Source organism: Balaenoptera acutorostrata, chromosome X (assembly GCF_949987535.1).
Source record: "Balaenoptera acutorostrata chromosome X, mBalAcu1.1, whole genome shotgun sequence".
In the NCBI taxonomy this organism is placed as follows: Eukaryota; Metazoa; Chordata; class Mammalia; order Artiodactyla; family Balaenopteridae; genus Balaenoptera; species Balaenoptera acutorostrata.
The window spans coordinates 1,128,464-1,143,354 of NC_080085.1; the positions used below are offsets into that span (position 1 = coordinate 1,128,464).

Genomic DNA, 14,891 nt, shown 5'->3' on the forward strand with positions numbered 1-14,891 from the left:
TCTGCGATCGTGTGATGGGCCACATGGGCCACATAGGGGAGGGGATTGGGAGATGAAATCCATCTTAACGCAGCAAGATGTAACCGCAGCCTCCACTTGGATGCTGACGGCTGGTGTATGGTTCAGCCTCTCCTGGACCCGCCAGGATCTAGTTGTCCTGGGGACCCCAACGGAGGGCTCTGTGACCTCCCCCAGGGAAAGTCCCATAAGGACATTTGGCCACTCCTGTCTGGGCTTGTGCAGAGGACGTCTCTCCGCACCAGGAGGCCAGGTTCCCTTCAACTTCCTTCCACAAGCCCTGCAGCACTGCCCTTAAAGCTCTTGCCCTGTTCTCCTGAGGGGACCCACCCTCGCCCTCCCCAGGCTTTATGTCACCCTTTCTCATCTTCCTTCAAAGCACTGCCATAAATTGTAGCACTTCTGTGCTTTGCTTGTGTGTAGTGAAGACTTAACCTGACCCAAAGACAGGCCTGTCTTTGCCCTCTACCCCGAGAGGTGACCTCCAGGCCCCTGCAGTGTCCTGCTTCATAGGCGTGTCTTTGTTTGCTTGGGGACTTTGGCTGCTGGACCCTTTAACGATGCGATTTATGATGGGGACTTTGGGACATGCCATATCAGTTCCAAACTACAGGAGAAGATGGAGACTACAAATATTAGTATCCTGAACCTCTGGAAGGGGCCGGAGACTAAAGGACAGCCACGTGGATAGTCCGTGGTTGAGTACCAATAAATACTGGATGCTGAGGCTCAGGTGAGTTTCCCTAGTGGACAATATTCTGTGCATATTGTCACACATTGATGCGTGCATGCATGGATGGGTGGGTGGATGGATGGATGGATGGATGGCTGGCTGGCTGGCTGGATGGATGGGTGGATGGATGGATGGATGGATGGATGGATGATGGATGGATGGATGGATGGATGATGGATGGATGGATGCATGCATGGATGGGTGGATGGATGATGGATGGATGGATGGATGGATGGGTGGGTGGACGGATGGATGGATGATGGATGGATGGCTGGATGGATGGAAGGATGGATGGATGATGGATGGATGGATGGATGGATGATGGATGGATGGATGGATGGATGATGGCTGGCTGGCTGGCTGGCTGGCTGGCTGGATGAAATGGATGGATGAATTGGGGGATAGATGGATGGATGGTTGGATTGTGCCCAGTATCTTCTCCTGTACTGGGGATGCACCTCCAATATCATGGTTTTTCCTGCTCTAGACTCCCCCTGGGCTCCTGAGTTTACAGGACAGCTCCCTTAAGGCTGCGGGCACCTCCAAGCTAAGTCAGCCCTCCTGGACCCACCTGCCTCCTTCCCCTTCCAAACTGCACCTTCTTCTGTTGGTTCCCCCTCAGTGCATGTCATTGACCTCACCCGGTGGCCAGAGCCTGGGACCTCAGAGTCATTCTTATCCCACCACCCCTGACCCCTGTAATCCAACCAGACACCCTTGATCAATCCCTGAGTCCTTTATCCCAGCCTAATCCCCTTTCTCTATCTTCGACAGTGATGCGGTCACCCACCCCAAACTACTGATTCCACAGTCTGAAGTCACCGTTGAGTACCACCGTATCATCACAACAGTGGGGGCGTGTAACACGTCTGCAGCATGAGGTTTTCATGTAACACTCAGCGAGTGAGTGGGTGAGTATATCTGTGCCTGACTCAGCACAGGGGTTGCTGTAACGGCTTACTCAGCATCCTGTGTGTGTGCAGTTTCCAATTTCAGGTCTCGTAATGCAGCCAGAAGCATTAATTGCACATATGTCTTTTATACCTACAGGGACTATATATATATATATATATATATATATATATATATATATATACACACACACACACACACACACATATGTGTATATACACACATATGTACATTATATATGCATACTACATATATGTGTGTGTGTGGCCACACACACACGTATGCAGAACTTACACATATACTTTTGTATATCTGTGGGGAATAATGCTATAGGATGAATTACCAACACTGAGACTGAAGACTCAAAGAGAATGTGGGCACTTTAAAAATGGTAATTGATAGATTTTGTTGAATTTATTTTTGAACGTCAGGCTAATTTGTACCACCAACACCAGCAGAGGCGAGAGTGCAGTTCTGCAGTGTCTTCAATTGTGGTGTGCCTTTTTCTCTTTATTGTGCTGCTTAGGGCATGACAAATTGCGTAGAAAGTTCTGGAATAAGTAAAAAATGATCTAATAGGAGATTGAGTGGCAGAAGGTGGATTCCATAAATAGGGGAATGTTCATGGGAAATGACTGGACTGATACCTTTGTTGAGGATGGATGACCCTTCAGACTTTGGCTTCACATCCAGACCAGAGGATTAATATGGCGGAGCTCTCGCCAGTGTTCATTAAGGAGGTGGGTGCGCCACCTGGTGGAAAGGGGTTGTTTTGAATAAAGTGTTGAGAGGCATGGATCTGTGAGGTGGATGGAGAGAGGGATGGCTGGGTGGGTAGGCGGATCGATGGGCAGATGAACAGGTGGGTGAGTGGGTGGATGGAAGGATGGGTGGATGGATGGGTGAGTGGACAGATAGGCTGATGAGTGGGTGGGTGGGTAGACCAATGGATGAGTGGATGGATGGATGAATGGATGGATGGATGGACGGATGAAGAGACAGACAGATGGAGTGTGGAGGATGAATGGACAGATGAACGGACACACAGGTGGATGAATGGATGGATAGCCAGACAAATGGTTGGATGGATGGATGGATTGTTGGATGAAAGGACAGATAGGTCAATGGGTGGATAGATAGATGGGTAGATGAATGGATGGATGGGTGGGTGGGTACATGGATGAATGGGTGATGGACAGACGAATGGGTGGATGGGTGGAGGGTGAATGGACACACAGATGGATAGGTGGATGGATGGATGGATGGATGGGTGGGTGGATGAGTGGCTGGATGGGTCAATGGATGGATGGATAGATGGGTAGATGAATGGATGGATGGGTGGGTGGATGGATGGATGAACAGATGGATACGTAGGTAGATGGATAGATGACCAGATAGGTAGATGTCTGCATACGTATATACATACATTTACAGATACCCATACTAACACCAGGCACTTTTCTCGTAGGAATGGATTAACAGGGTCCCTCGATATGGCTCAAAGTGAAAGGAATACTGATACAGAGGGGGGAAGGTGTCTAACCTGGAGGGAAGTATCTGAATCTAGATGGAAGCCAGAACTGGAGTAGCCCTGGGTTCAGAAACAGGTGTCCAGCTTACTGTTCTCAATTCTCGCAGTGCCTCCTCGAATGCCTACATCCAGCATGAACCTGAGCACCCCTGTATCAGCTGCAAGTAGTTACTCTAAGATGAGGGCACAGTGGAGGAGGGTGGGTCTAATCTGATGTGGACGGGGCCCTTATGAGAAAAAGAGATGGAGACACACACACAGAGGGAGGACGATCCTTTGAGGATAGAGGCAGAGGTGGCAGTGAGGCTGCCACAAGCCAAGGGACACTGGAGACTGCCAGCAAACCACCCAAAGCCAGGAGACAGACCTGGGACAGATCCTTCCTTGGAGCCCTCAGAAGGAACCCACCCAGCCCACACCTTGGTTTCAGACTTCTGGTCTGAAGGGGGTACATTTCTGTGCTGTCTGGGGTAATGTGTTACAGCAGTCCTAAAAACTGAATCGAGTGATGATAAGAAAATCACTGCTTATTTAAGCACGAGAGGAGGTCATTTTCTGCGTGGGGTAAAGAGGCATGTTTTTCTGTGATTAAGGAGGGCTGAGGAGCCATATGTTTATTCCAGATGTAGCAGTCATATATGGCTGGGTAACAAAGGGCTCCAAACGCAGAGGCTGTAAACAACACATGTTTATCATCTCCCAGTTTCCCTAAGTCAGGAGTCCAGGCAGGGACTAATGGCGTCCTCTGCTCAAGGGTTCACTGGGCTGAAATCAAGCTGTCAGCCAGGGCTAGGGGTCTCACTGGGGGCTTGGGGCTCTCTTCAAAGCTCAGTGCTTGTTGGAAGAATTTCAGTTTCTTGTGTTGGAGCATTAAGACCGTCATCTCCCAGAAGCCACCTGCCAATCCCGGCCAAGTGGTCTTTTTCCACCAGGCAGTTTGCTTCCTCGAGGCAAGCAGGCAGTTCCTCTGTTGTTTCAAAGCTCTCCGACGGCTTAGCCCTGACTCCGACACCTGATTAGGTCAGGCCCATCCAGAATAATCTCTCCTTCCATTAGCTTGAATCAGTCGATTATAGACTTTAAGTACAACCACACAATTCCTTCACCATTGCCATATAATCCTGGGAGCGAGATCTCATCCGATCCCCCGTCCCCATCACGCTCAACGAGAGTGATTTATATACCCACGCATATATCACGCCAGGACAAAGGATTAGGGCTACAGGTAATTGGGAACTTTGTTTCTTTGTTTCTGGGGTATATCCCCTGAAGGAACATTTTGCTCAAAATTGTAAAAGGATTTTCCTTGAACATTTCCCAATTTATTACAATCCTCTCTTAGTCTTGCCGCTTCCAAAGAAGTGAATACCTCATTTCTTAATTCACTTTGCAAATTGCTTGGTAGAACACAGCGGAGAAGCAGTTTCCAAATTTAACAGTTCTCCAGGGAAATAAGCAAGCCATCCACATGCAAGCAGCCTTTGGGAGAACGGCTTTCAAGGGAACACCAAACACCTTTATGTTCTCCAGAAGAAGAAGACAAAAGAAAACAGAAAAGATGCATATACCCCACTGAGAAGCCTGCCTGTGTTCAGAGAGGGACCCTCTTACCTTGGGGGACCCTGGATCCTCCGTTTCCTCCTTGTCAGGTGGATGTCATGATCATATTTGACTATATGGGTAGCATTTAATTCGACTACATATCTCACCCATAGCAGATACCCAGCAAACACCCAGGAGCCTCTTTTCAAAACTCCACCTGACATAGGGTGGAGTTACCCATCCTCGCCCCTTCTGAAGCAAATGCTTTGGCACTTTCCGTGTTGAAAAACAGAGGGTCTGTGCTCTTGTTCTCCGACCCTGGGTTTTTTTTTTAAAATAAATTTATTTACTTATTTATTTTTATTTTTGGCTGTGTTGGGTCTTCGTTGCTGCGCACTGGCTCTAGGCGCACGGACTTCAGTAGTTGTGGCGCGCGGGCTCAGTAATTGCGGCTCATGGGCTCTAGAGCGCAGGCTCAGTAGTTGTGACTCACGGGCTCTAGAGCGCAGGCTCAGTAGCTGTGGCGCACGGGCTTAGTTGCTCCGCCGCATGTGGGATCTTCCCAGGTCAGGGCTCGAACCCGTTTCTCTTGCATTGGCAGGCGGATTCTTAACCACTGCACCACCAGGGAAGCCCCCAACCCTGAATTTTCAATGTGGGGACTTGTGACATACTTGGGGCATCAGAATCACATGACTTGTGCAGCGCCTGGCATAAAGTGGGAGCTTAATAAATTGTCATTTGTTAATTTATATCATAAAATTATATGTATATTATTATGCATAAAATATATGTAACATGTAAAGTTATGCAAAAGTTCATTACATATGAAATATGTTACGTATAACGCCTAAAGCATATTATTACTTATTTACAGTTAAATTTTAGATATTATTAGGCTTCACCTTAAAATGATAAAATACATAAAGTATATGTCAAGTAATTAAAAATAATCGGTATGTAATTTGTGTCATTTTCAGATATTATTAAAAATAAATATTATAGCAAAATAAATGTTAAAATGTAAAACATTCAAAATGTAAAAATAATATATGTTTACACTAACATTGTATTACATATGTAGATGTAATTACCTTATAATATAATAACGTTATGCAACGAATCAATTCCTATAATACAATAATCAATATGTAATTAGATAATAGTTTATAATGAAATTATACTATATATTATATGCGATGCATAATTATAATAGTAATTTAGGCCCAAACACCTGGTCCCGGTCCTAAGTCAGGTGGCCTCACACTCCTGCCCCAGGTGTGGCCTCCGCCTGGACCTGAACACAGGTAGCGGCCTGGGGGCGGGGTGGGCTCGCGCATGAGCAGTGCAAAGCCCGGGAGGGGGGAGGGGAGGCCCCGGCCGGCACCACCCCCTCGTCTCCGGAAGTCCCGCCTCTGGGGGCGGGACCAGGGCCTGGAGGAGAAACAGGGAGCCGCCGCGCGGCCGCTTCCGCGGGCCCCGGCGCCGGAAGCGGAGATGCGTCACAGGGGCGGGCGACGGCGGCGGCGACGGCGGCGGGTCGCGTTGGGGGTGCCTCCGGTGGACGGTCGCGACGCCGGGCGGGGAGGCCGCGCCTGCCAGGGTCGTCGGGGGCCCGCGGAGAGCTGGGGCCAGGGCGGCGGCGGCCTGGGACGCAAGCGGAACCCCGCGCCGGTGAGCGCCGTCCGCAGCCGCCTCCGCCCGCGAGCCGGGCGGGGGTCTGGGGGCGGGGACTCAGTGGCCGTGGTATCAGAGGGCCGGGGTCTGCGGGGCTCTCGGGAACGGGGACCCAGGGGCGGGGGACCCAGAGGTCGGGAGTCTGCGGGCGACCAGGGGGCGGGGGTCGTAGGCCTGGGGACCTGGAGTCGGGGAATCGAGGGCCGAGGTCTGTGAGGAGCCGGGGGCGGGGGACCTGGGGTGACGAGGTAGCAGGGGCCGAGGTCTGCGGGGATCTTGGGGCCGAGGACACCGGGGGCTGGGAGAGGAGCCAAAGGCGGCCAGGGAGACGGGCGTTCCCAGGAGGCCACTGGTCCCCGGGGGGGGGCGGGGGGGAGGGCAGGGCCGGTGCCACAGAGGTAAGGAGGCGGGGCCGGGGGGCTGGGGGTTCCGAGGTTAATGGGGTTGGCGGGGGTGTCCGGGACCACAGGCAGCGGCCCGAGACAGGGAAGGCGGGAACTGGGGGACGGGGGGGCAGTTGGAGGGGCTGGAGGTCCTAGGGACCGCGTAGGGGCAGCTGGTGGTATCAGGGCAGCGAAGGGGCTGGGGGTCGCGCCCAGGATGCAGGAGAAGCCAGGCGACCAGGGAAGCTGGGAGTACCAGGGCTCCCGGCAGGCAGGCGGGGGAGGGGGGGTTGGTGTCCCAGGGCTCTGGTTTGGGCCCTCCCTGCGGTCTTTGGGGTCCTGTGGAGGGGGGAGTCACAGGTCTCAGCCCAGGCCAGAGTCCCTCTGCGGTGCCCCTGACCCTGCCACGTGGCTCTTCCCTCCAGCTGGGAGGCCCGCACCCCTTGGGTTCCTCCTGGATCTGGGGAGGGAGCTCCGAGAGCTAGCGGGTGGGCGGGCAGACCGGCTGAGGCCGCCACCTGTAGGGCTTGGTGTCCGTGGGTCTGGGTCAGGCTCAGCGCTGCTGCGGCCTGGCTTTCTGGAAGCAGGCACTTGTCCCACCAGGAGGGAAGAGCTGGGGGAGGAGGGCCCCCCCCCCCCCCGGTTTCCGAAAGGCCCTGTCACTTTTATGCTTTATTTGGGCACAGAGAGGGTGCCTCTGCCCACAGTGGGGAAATTGAAGTCGATGGCCCTTGGCTGTTTTTTTTCAGCCTGAAACTTCCTTCCTGTTTCTTCCGTGGAAACACAGGGCCGCCTCCTCCACAGACCCTCCCAGATGCCTGTCCTGGGCCGTCCCTTCCCTCCCCCGTGAGGTGTCTGCACCTTCTGGTGGAGGTGGCGGGTGGAGCCGGCCTGCCCCGTGTACGCTGAGGGCAGCGACCGACCCCGCCGAGCTGGGCTCCCGCCGCCCTGGCCCCAGGAGAGCTGCCTCTGGGTACTGGGGGCAGGTAGCGCTGCTGGAGGAGTCGGGCTGCCAGCTGCGCCTAAACGTTTTGTCGGCCCGTTTTCTCCCCTGCTTTAGTGTAATCTCATTAAAAGCGCCAGCGTCTCGGGCTGAGGGCCTTTCCCTACTTAGAGGCCCGTGTGCCTGACGTACAGAGAGCAGACTTGCCTCCCTGCGCTGGGCCCGCGGCACCGGCCAGCCTGGGACACCTCGCCCCGGTGCCCGGCCCTGACCCCTCGCGCGCATGTTTTTCAGGCCTGAGGTCCCGGCTATGGCTGCGGCTACCATCGTGCACGACACGTCCGAGGCGGTGGAGCTGTGCCCTCCCTACGGCCTGTACCTGAAGCCCATCACGAAGATGACCATCAGCGTGGCGCTCCCGCAGCTGAAGCAGCCGGGCAAGTCCATCTCCAACTGGGAGGTGATGGAGCGCCTGAAGGGCATGGTGCACAACCACCAGTTCTCCACGCTGCGCATCTCCAAGAGCACCATGGACTTCATCCGCTTCGAGGGCGAGGTGGAGAACAAGAGCCTGGTCAGGTCCTTCCTGGCCTGCCTGGACGGCAAGACCATCAAGCTCAGCGGCTTCTCCGACATCCTCAAGGTGCGCGCCGCCGAGTTCAAGATAGACTTCCCCACCCGCCACGACTGGGACTCCTTCTTCCGGGACGCCAAGGACATGAACGAGACGCTGCCGGGCGAACGGCCCGACACCATCCACCTGGAGGGGCTTCCCTGCAAGTGGTTCGCCCTGAAGGAGTCGGGCTCCGAGAAGCCCAGCGAGGGGGTGCTGGTGCGGGTGTTCGAGCGCTTCGGGGAGATCCGCAACGTGGACATCCCCATGCTGGACCCCTACCGCGAGGAGATGACGGGCCGCAACTTCCACACCTTCAGCTTCGGGGGCCACCTGAACTTCGAGGCCTACGTGCAGTACCGCGAGTACGCGGGCTTCATCCAGGCCATGAGCGCCCTGCGCGGCATGAAGCTCATGTACAAGGGCGAGGACGGCAAGGCCGTGGCCTGCAACATCAAGGTGCGCGCGGGGCCCCGGGGGCGCGGGCGGGGTCCCGGGGTATCGGCCCCAGCGGCAGGCCCGCGTCCTGCAGGACGTCAGGCGCGGGGAGGGGAGCGGGCGGCCCCGTTCTTCTCACGGAAGCTGCATCTTCAGGGAGGCGTGAGGGAGCCCAGCGTCTTCCCGTGGCCGCGGGGGGGACGGGCGGGCACGCCCTGGAAGGAGCTCCAGCCGGGCCCGGCCGGTGCACCGCAGGCCCCCACACGTCCCTGAGACGAGGCGACGGCTCTTTTACGGCCGTGCGCTGTGCCTCGTGCCGGGCGGCTCGGGCGCCTGGGCGGTGGAGGCGCGGCCGCCTGGCTGCGGGGCCGGACGCGGGGCTTCCCGGGAGGAGGAGTGACCCGGAGCAGTGGCACGGGTGCGGGGGTGTCCCTCTGGTTCGTGGTCCCCTTCCCTCGGGAGGAGTCGGGTCCCGAGCGCTATGAGGCTCGGGGCCCGCGGGCACTCAGCGGGAGGGCGTCCCGGGAGCCCCTTCCCTGCGGTGGGTCTGGGGGAGCCGGCCTCACGCGGGCGGGCGGGGCTGCCACCTTCAGGGAGGCTCTCGGGTCGCCCGACCCCGCCCCAACCCGCCCCGTTCTCCCTCGGAAGGTTTCTTTCGATTCGACCAAACACCTGAGCGACGCCTCCATCAAGAAACGGCAGCTCGAGCGGCAGAAGCTTCAGGAGCTGGAGCAGCAGCGGGAGGAGCAGAAGCGCCGGGAGAAGGAGGCGGAGGAGAGGCAGAGGGCCGAGGAGAGGTGCGTCCTGCCCGGGCCGGGCCGGGCCGGGCCTCGCCCCGCCCCGCCCCGGGAGCGCCCGCCCGGCCGCCGTGTGCGCATGCGTCTGCGGGCTCGGGCGCATCTGTGTGCGTATCTGTGCGCGCGTCTGCGGGCGGGGGCGCGTCTGCGGGCTCGGGCGGGGGCGGCAGCCGGAGACCCCGCGGGCAGGTGCGCCCCCCGCCCCCTCCCCGGAGATCGCCGCCCGCCTCCCGCGTGGCCCCTGCCCCGTTCCCCGCACGGGCCTTCCCCTCCGAGCCTCCCTGAGCGCCATGCGTGGGTCCTGCCGACACAGGCACGGAATCTTGGCTGTTCTGCAGGTTTTTGCGTTCAGGCTGAAGCTGCTTTTAAGTGAAGTATAGAACTGATGACGCTCGCGGGTTTTAACAAAAAAGCCTCATGTAGTAGGTCTGTAGAGTAACTGAGGTTCACGCGTCTAAAGGCAAACTCGGGGGACGACCTTTCCCCCCGTTATCTTTTACTTTGTGATTTATAAAAGCAACCTGACCAACGATACTACCTGCATTTTGGAAAACAAGGAGAGATTCTTCTTGGTCCATCACGGCTGCTGTGCGCTTGTTGTTTCTTTCCAGCGTGTGTGTGTGTGTGTGTGTGTGTGTGTGTTACAGTCAAGGTTTCGTGTGTTTTGCAGAGTGTTGTTCAGTCTTAGGCGTGCGTGATCTGGGCAGTTCATTGCTCACCAGTCTGTTAACCTGTTGGCTGAATTGACTTAGCTCTTGCCCCGGCTGTCGGGTTCCTGTTTTGTTTTCCCTTCTTCACCGATAGCAGTAACACAGATGCGGAGATGTCTCGGCGGGTAGCAGTTCCTTTGTCTGCACCGGAACCCAGCTCCAGGGTGGCGGGTCCGCACGCCGCCGCTGTTCTCCGCTCAGCCCCACGTGGCTCCCGCGGGGAGGCGGGGGTGGCTGGGCAGGGGCGAGCGTGTGGCCGTTGGTCGGGGGCCAGGAGCCCCGGAGTGAGGCCGTCGGTGCAGAGAGAGGAACGGGCGCCCGGGGAGTGTAGGCTGTGCTCGCGGCGTGGCTGTCCTCAGGAGGCGGCCCTTGGCGGGGACGGTTTGGATCGCGCACTGAACCGGGCCGCGGCGCCAGCACGGCCCCCTCAGGCAGAACCGGGAAGCGCCAGTGGCGTGCGGACCACCCACTCGCCCTTGTCCCAAACGGGCCTTGTCCTGCCTCTTCCAGGCTGGACTGTGACCACAGGCCCCCGAGCTGGGGGGCGTAGAAGTTACCCCACGGCCTTCCTGACAGCAGCTCTGAGGTCTCGTTAAAGGCAGTTTGCTTGACCTTAATGGCAGGAAAAGCGGGCGGGGACCCGGGGCTGAGAGTGGCCTTTGAGGACAGAGAGCAGGATACGTCCTGGCGAGGACCCGGGTTCACAGCCGCAGGGCGGCGCCCCGGCTGTGGCCGCGGAGGGGGCAGGGCTGGCCTGGGACGAGCGGTGGGCCCGGGAGGCGCCCAGGGTGCGCTCTGGTGGGCAGGGCTGTGGGGCGGAGCCTCGGCGTCTGCGCCCCATCACGGGCGGGCGTGTCTGGGTCCTCTGGTGTTCATAAGGAACGGAGTGCAGCCGGCCAGCCGCGGTCACGTTCCTGGTCGTGGCCGGTCGTGGGCCATGAGCTCCACGCTTGAGGGCTGTGGTCACTTGAGGCCCGTGAGGCCGCTAGGACCCGCAGCTCTTGACGGACACCTGCTGCGGGAGGCCTTCAGGTGTGTGTGGCCTCCTGGACACCGGCACCCTCGAGCTGTCCTGCTTCCCCGCGTTAGCCCGGTCTCGGTGCCCAGCCCGCCCCCCTCCTCCGTGTCCGGGTGAGCTTGGGTCCTCCCGCCGCCTCGTCGGGCCTGGCGCCCTGGGAGTGATGTCGGCTCTTCTGCAGACGGTCCGCCTCCTGGCCTCAGCGGTCTGTTCTGTGTCTGGCCCTGCCCAGAGCGACCTCGCCTCTCCGCTGTGCCGGCCCCACCGGCGACTCGCGAACTGTCAAGCTCGGGGAGATGCGGCTGTGCCGGGTGGAGACACCGTTGGTCTTCAGACCTTCCCTGGGGGTCTGGAGCCATCCTGCTTTCCGTGGCGTCCTCATTGCCGAACGATGACAGGATGTTGTTAGGGTCTAGACTGGCGGGTGTGGTGCGCGGGTGTTCATGGAACAGTCGCTGTCTCCAGGGCGTGTGTATGCAGTGACCTCGCAGCGTGTCCCCAGGCAGTGCGTGCTCTCGGGACCCCGTGATCGGGGGACACCCCAGGGCAGACCGGGTCGGGTTTGCGTCCCCTTGCCTTTGTCGTTTCTACCACTTCCTATGAAAGGCCATGCGGTACAGTCTCTCGTGTTTGGTCTTGCCCTTAGCTCGCTGTTTCCGGAACCTTCCTGCGGCCTTGTACGTTGCTGATTCCCTCCCGCTCAGGGCCCACGGGTTCCCGGGGTGTGAAAGCCCGGGCCGGGTGTCTCCGCTGCCACTGGGACTGGGGCCGGTCCAGCATGCTGGCTCTGTGCTCGGGGTGCGTGCGGCCGGCGGAGGGGCGTCGTCTCCCCGCGCTCCGCGCCGCTGCCGCAGCCCTTTCCCCTGTCCGTCTGTCGTCGTCCCTCCACCAGCCCGGTGCATCTTGTTCAAAACTCAGCTTCCGACGCGTCCTCCCCGGTCGTCCGTCCCTTTCTTCACGTTTCCGGGCTGGGGTCGCACTCAGCGAGACTCTCCCTCGGACGGCACCGGAAACTCTCACCCCCTGTGCCCCGCGCTCCTCGGGTCCTCGGATGCGGCTGAGCTTTCTCCGGGGATAAAGCGCTGAGATGATGAGTCCCGCGATCGCCGTCCCGGGGCCCCCTTCCCCGCGCGGCCCGCGGGCCTCACGGAGCCCCGTGTGTGTCGCTCGCGCAGGAAGCAGAAGGAGCTGGAGGCGCAGGAGCGCGAGAGGAAGCGGGAGGAGAAGCTGCGCAGGCGCGAGCAGAAGCAGCGGGACCGCGAGCTGCGCCGCAGCCAGAAGCAGCTGGAGAAGCTGCAGGCGGAGGCGCAGCGGAAGCTGCAGGAGAAGATCCGGCTGGAGGAGCGCAAGCTGCTGCTGGCCCAGCGCAACCTGCAGTCGCTCCGGCTCGTCACCGAGCTGCTGAGCCGCGCCAAGGTACCGCCTGCCGGGGGTCGGGGCGGAGGCCGGAAGATGCGCGGTCCTCGCCGGGGCCCCGGGAAGCCAGGCGCCTGGAGCCGGGCCGTGCCCCCTCGGTCCGCAGCTGCAGAGCTGACGGGTCTCAGCGGCGCTGTGCGGACGGCCCTCCCGGTTCCCCCCGCTGCTCCTGCTGGAGGCCAGGCCGGTAACTCCCGCGAGCCGGGCCGGGGGCGTGGACGGACCTTGCTGGGCGCTCGTGGTGCTCAGGCGGGCCGCGGAGTGAGGCGCGGGGCGACCCTAACCTGTTGTCTGGTTACAGTTGTGATCAGTCCGCGGGAAGGAGCGTGGCGGGCGCGCTGAGACCTGTGGCAGCGTGTTCTTGTTTCATGGTGAATATTGAAGACCCTGAGCAGGCCCGGCCCCGCGCCTCCGCGCCGTAATCTCAGCTCCCCGTGGCCGGCGACCTTCGCACCGACAGCAGGCCCCGTCCGCCAGCCGGAGGGGCCCGGCCCGCGCAGAAGGCCCGCCCCGGGGCTGCGGCGAGGAGCTTGGCCAGGGCTTTCCTCTCCCGGCTGGGCAGGACGCGCGGGCGTGGTCAGGTCAGGTGGGGCGGGCCAGGCTCCAGCCGGCCACCCGCCCGCCCGCCGGCCCGGTCCCCCAGGCCCCCCAGGCCGTCCGTCTGCAGAGCCGCGCGGCCTCGGAGCGTCCGTGCGGGCTCAGAGCCCAGCTCAGGCCCGGCCCCCTCTGTCCCGCAGGCCGTGAAGCTGCGGGCGCAGGAGCAGCAGGAGGAGACGCTGCGGCTGCAGCAGCAGGAGGAGCGCCGGCGGCTGCAGGAGGCGGAGCTGCGGCGCGTGGAGGAGGAGAAGGAGCGCGCGCTGGGCCTGCAGCGCCGGGAGCGCGAGCTGCGGGAGCGCCTGCTCAGCATCCTGCTCAGCAAGAAGGCGGACGGGCCTCGCGCGCCCGCCGAGCCGGGCGCCTCGCACGCCCACCTGCTGCAGCCCGTGCTGGACATGCTGCACACCGTGTCGGCCGGCTGCGCGGGCGGCGCCCCGCCCCCGCCCCCGCCCGGCGGCCCCCGGGAGGCCCCGCCCCGGCCGCTGGCCGCCGGCCCCGCCCCCGGCCCCGCCCAGAGCGTGAACGGGAGCGCCGCGGAGGAGGAGGCCGCGAGCAAGGAGGGGCCCCAGCCTCGCCGGGTCGCCGCCGACGACGGCCCCTTCGGCCCCGCCGAGAAGAGGTGCCCCGGCGTCCTCGCCTGCATCCCCGACAACAACCAGCAGCCGAAGGCCGCGCCCGCCGCCTGCGAGCAGAGCGCGCCCAGGAAGGACGCGCGCTCCGAGCAAGACAAGTGCAACCGCGAGCCCAGCGGGGGCCGCGGCCGGGCCAGCGGGGACCGGGGCAGCGACGACAGGCCCAAGCGGGAGCGCAGCCGGCCGCGGCGGGCGGGCAGCCGGGAGGACGCGAGGCCGCACAAGGAGCGGCGGCCGCACCGGAAGCGCTCGCACCAGGACGGCAGCCCCCGCCGGCGCAGCGCCAGCCCCGAGCGCGAGCACGAGCACGGCCGGTCGCGGAGGTCCCACAGCGGAGACCGGCACGGCCGGCGGGAGAGGAGCCGGGACCGGGACCGCAGGGGCAGCTCGGGCAGGAAGCGCAGCCGCCACCGGCGCAGCGAGAGGTCGCGCTCGGGCTCCCCCAGCCGGCACCGCAGCACCTGGAACAGGTAATGCACGGAGGGCCCAGGCAGCCGTCCCGGAGGACCAGGACGGGGGAGCGCACGTCCTGCAACTCGCTGCCCCCACGCCCCCCACGCCCCCCCCCCCCAGCACACCCAGGGAGCCCCCTGGTGAGGAAGGCAGCGCCTCCAGTCTCCTCTTCTTCGTGGCCGTGGGTCTAGTTCAGAGGCATCGTCCCTGGTCACGAGCTTTCGTTTCCCTTAAAACTGTTGATCCAATAGCTTTAACGTCAGCAGCTCTCTCTGAATCAGGAGGAGCACGTAGGCCGCCCGCCGTGAGAATTGCAGACCACCCCGCCCCGCCCGCCCCGGGCACACAGGCTGGCAGCGCCGAATCCCTGCACCTGCTCGGAGACGCCTCTCGTACTCACTTCACGGGAGCCGCCTGTCGCGTCTCGGGGACGGACTGTCCAGTGTGGCGGCCGCAGCCCCACGGGGCGTGGAAACGA

At 60.8% G+C, this 14,891-nt stretch overlaps 1 protein-coding gene across 1 annotated transcript; it reads left to right on the top strand.

Moving 5' to 3' along the window:
• Positions 1-6,186: 6,186 nt before the first annotated feature.
• On the top strand, positions 6,187-14,530 carry AKAP17A (A-kinase anchoring protein 17A). The gene is made up of 5 exons (XM_057538419.1): positions 6,187-6,410; positions 8,034-8,811; positions 9,439-9,587; positions 12,491-12,731; positions 13,469-14,530. The coding sequence occupies exons 2-5, from the start codon at positions 8,050-8,052 to the stop codon at positions 14,432-14,434; spliced, it is 2,118 nt and encodes a 705-aa protein (XP_057394402.1). The 5' UTR covers positions 6,187-6,410; positions 8,034-8,049; the 3' UTR covers positions 14,435-14,530.
• The last annotated feature ends 361 nt before the right edge of the window (positions 14,531-14,891 follow it).

What these genes read in the sequence shown, in the direction of transcription:
- AKAP17A (XM_057538419.1), top strand. Translation starts at nt 8,050, where the DNA reads ATGGCTGCGGCTACCATCGTGCACGACACGTCCGAGGCGGTGGAGCTG. An exon ending in AGGCAGAGGGCCGAGGAGAG is followed by an intron (nt 9,588 to 12,490) that starts GTGCGTCCTGCC and finishes TCGCTCGCGCAG; the next exon opens with GAAGCAGAAGGAGCTGGAGG. An exon ending in AGCTGCTGAGCCGCGCCAAG is followed by an intron (nt 12,732 to 13,468) that starts GTACCGCCTGCC and finishes TCTGTCCCGCAG; the next exon opens with GCCGTGAAGCTGCGGGCGCA.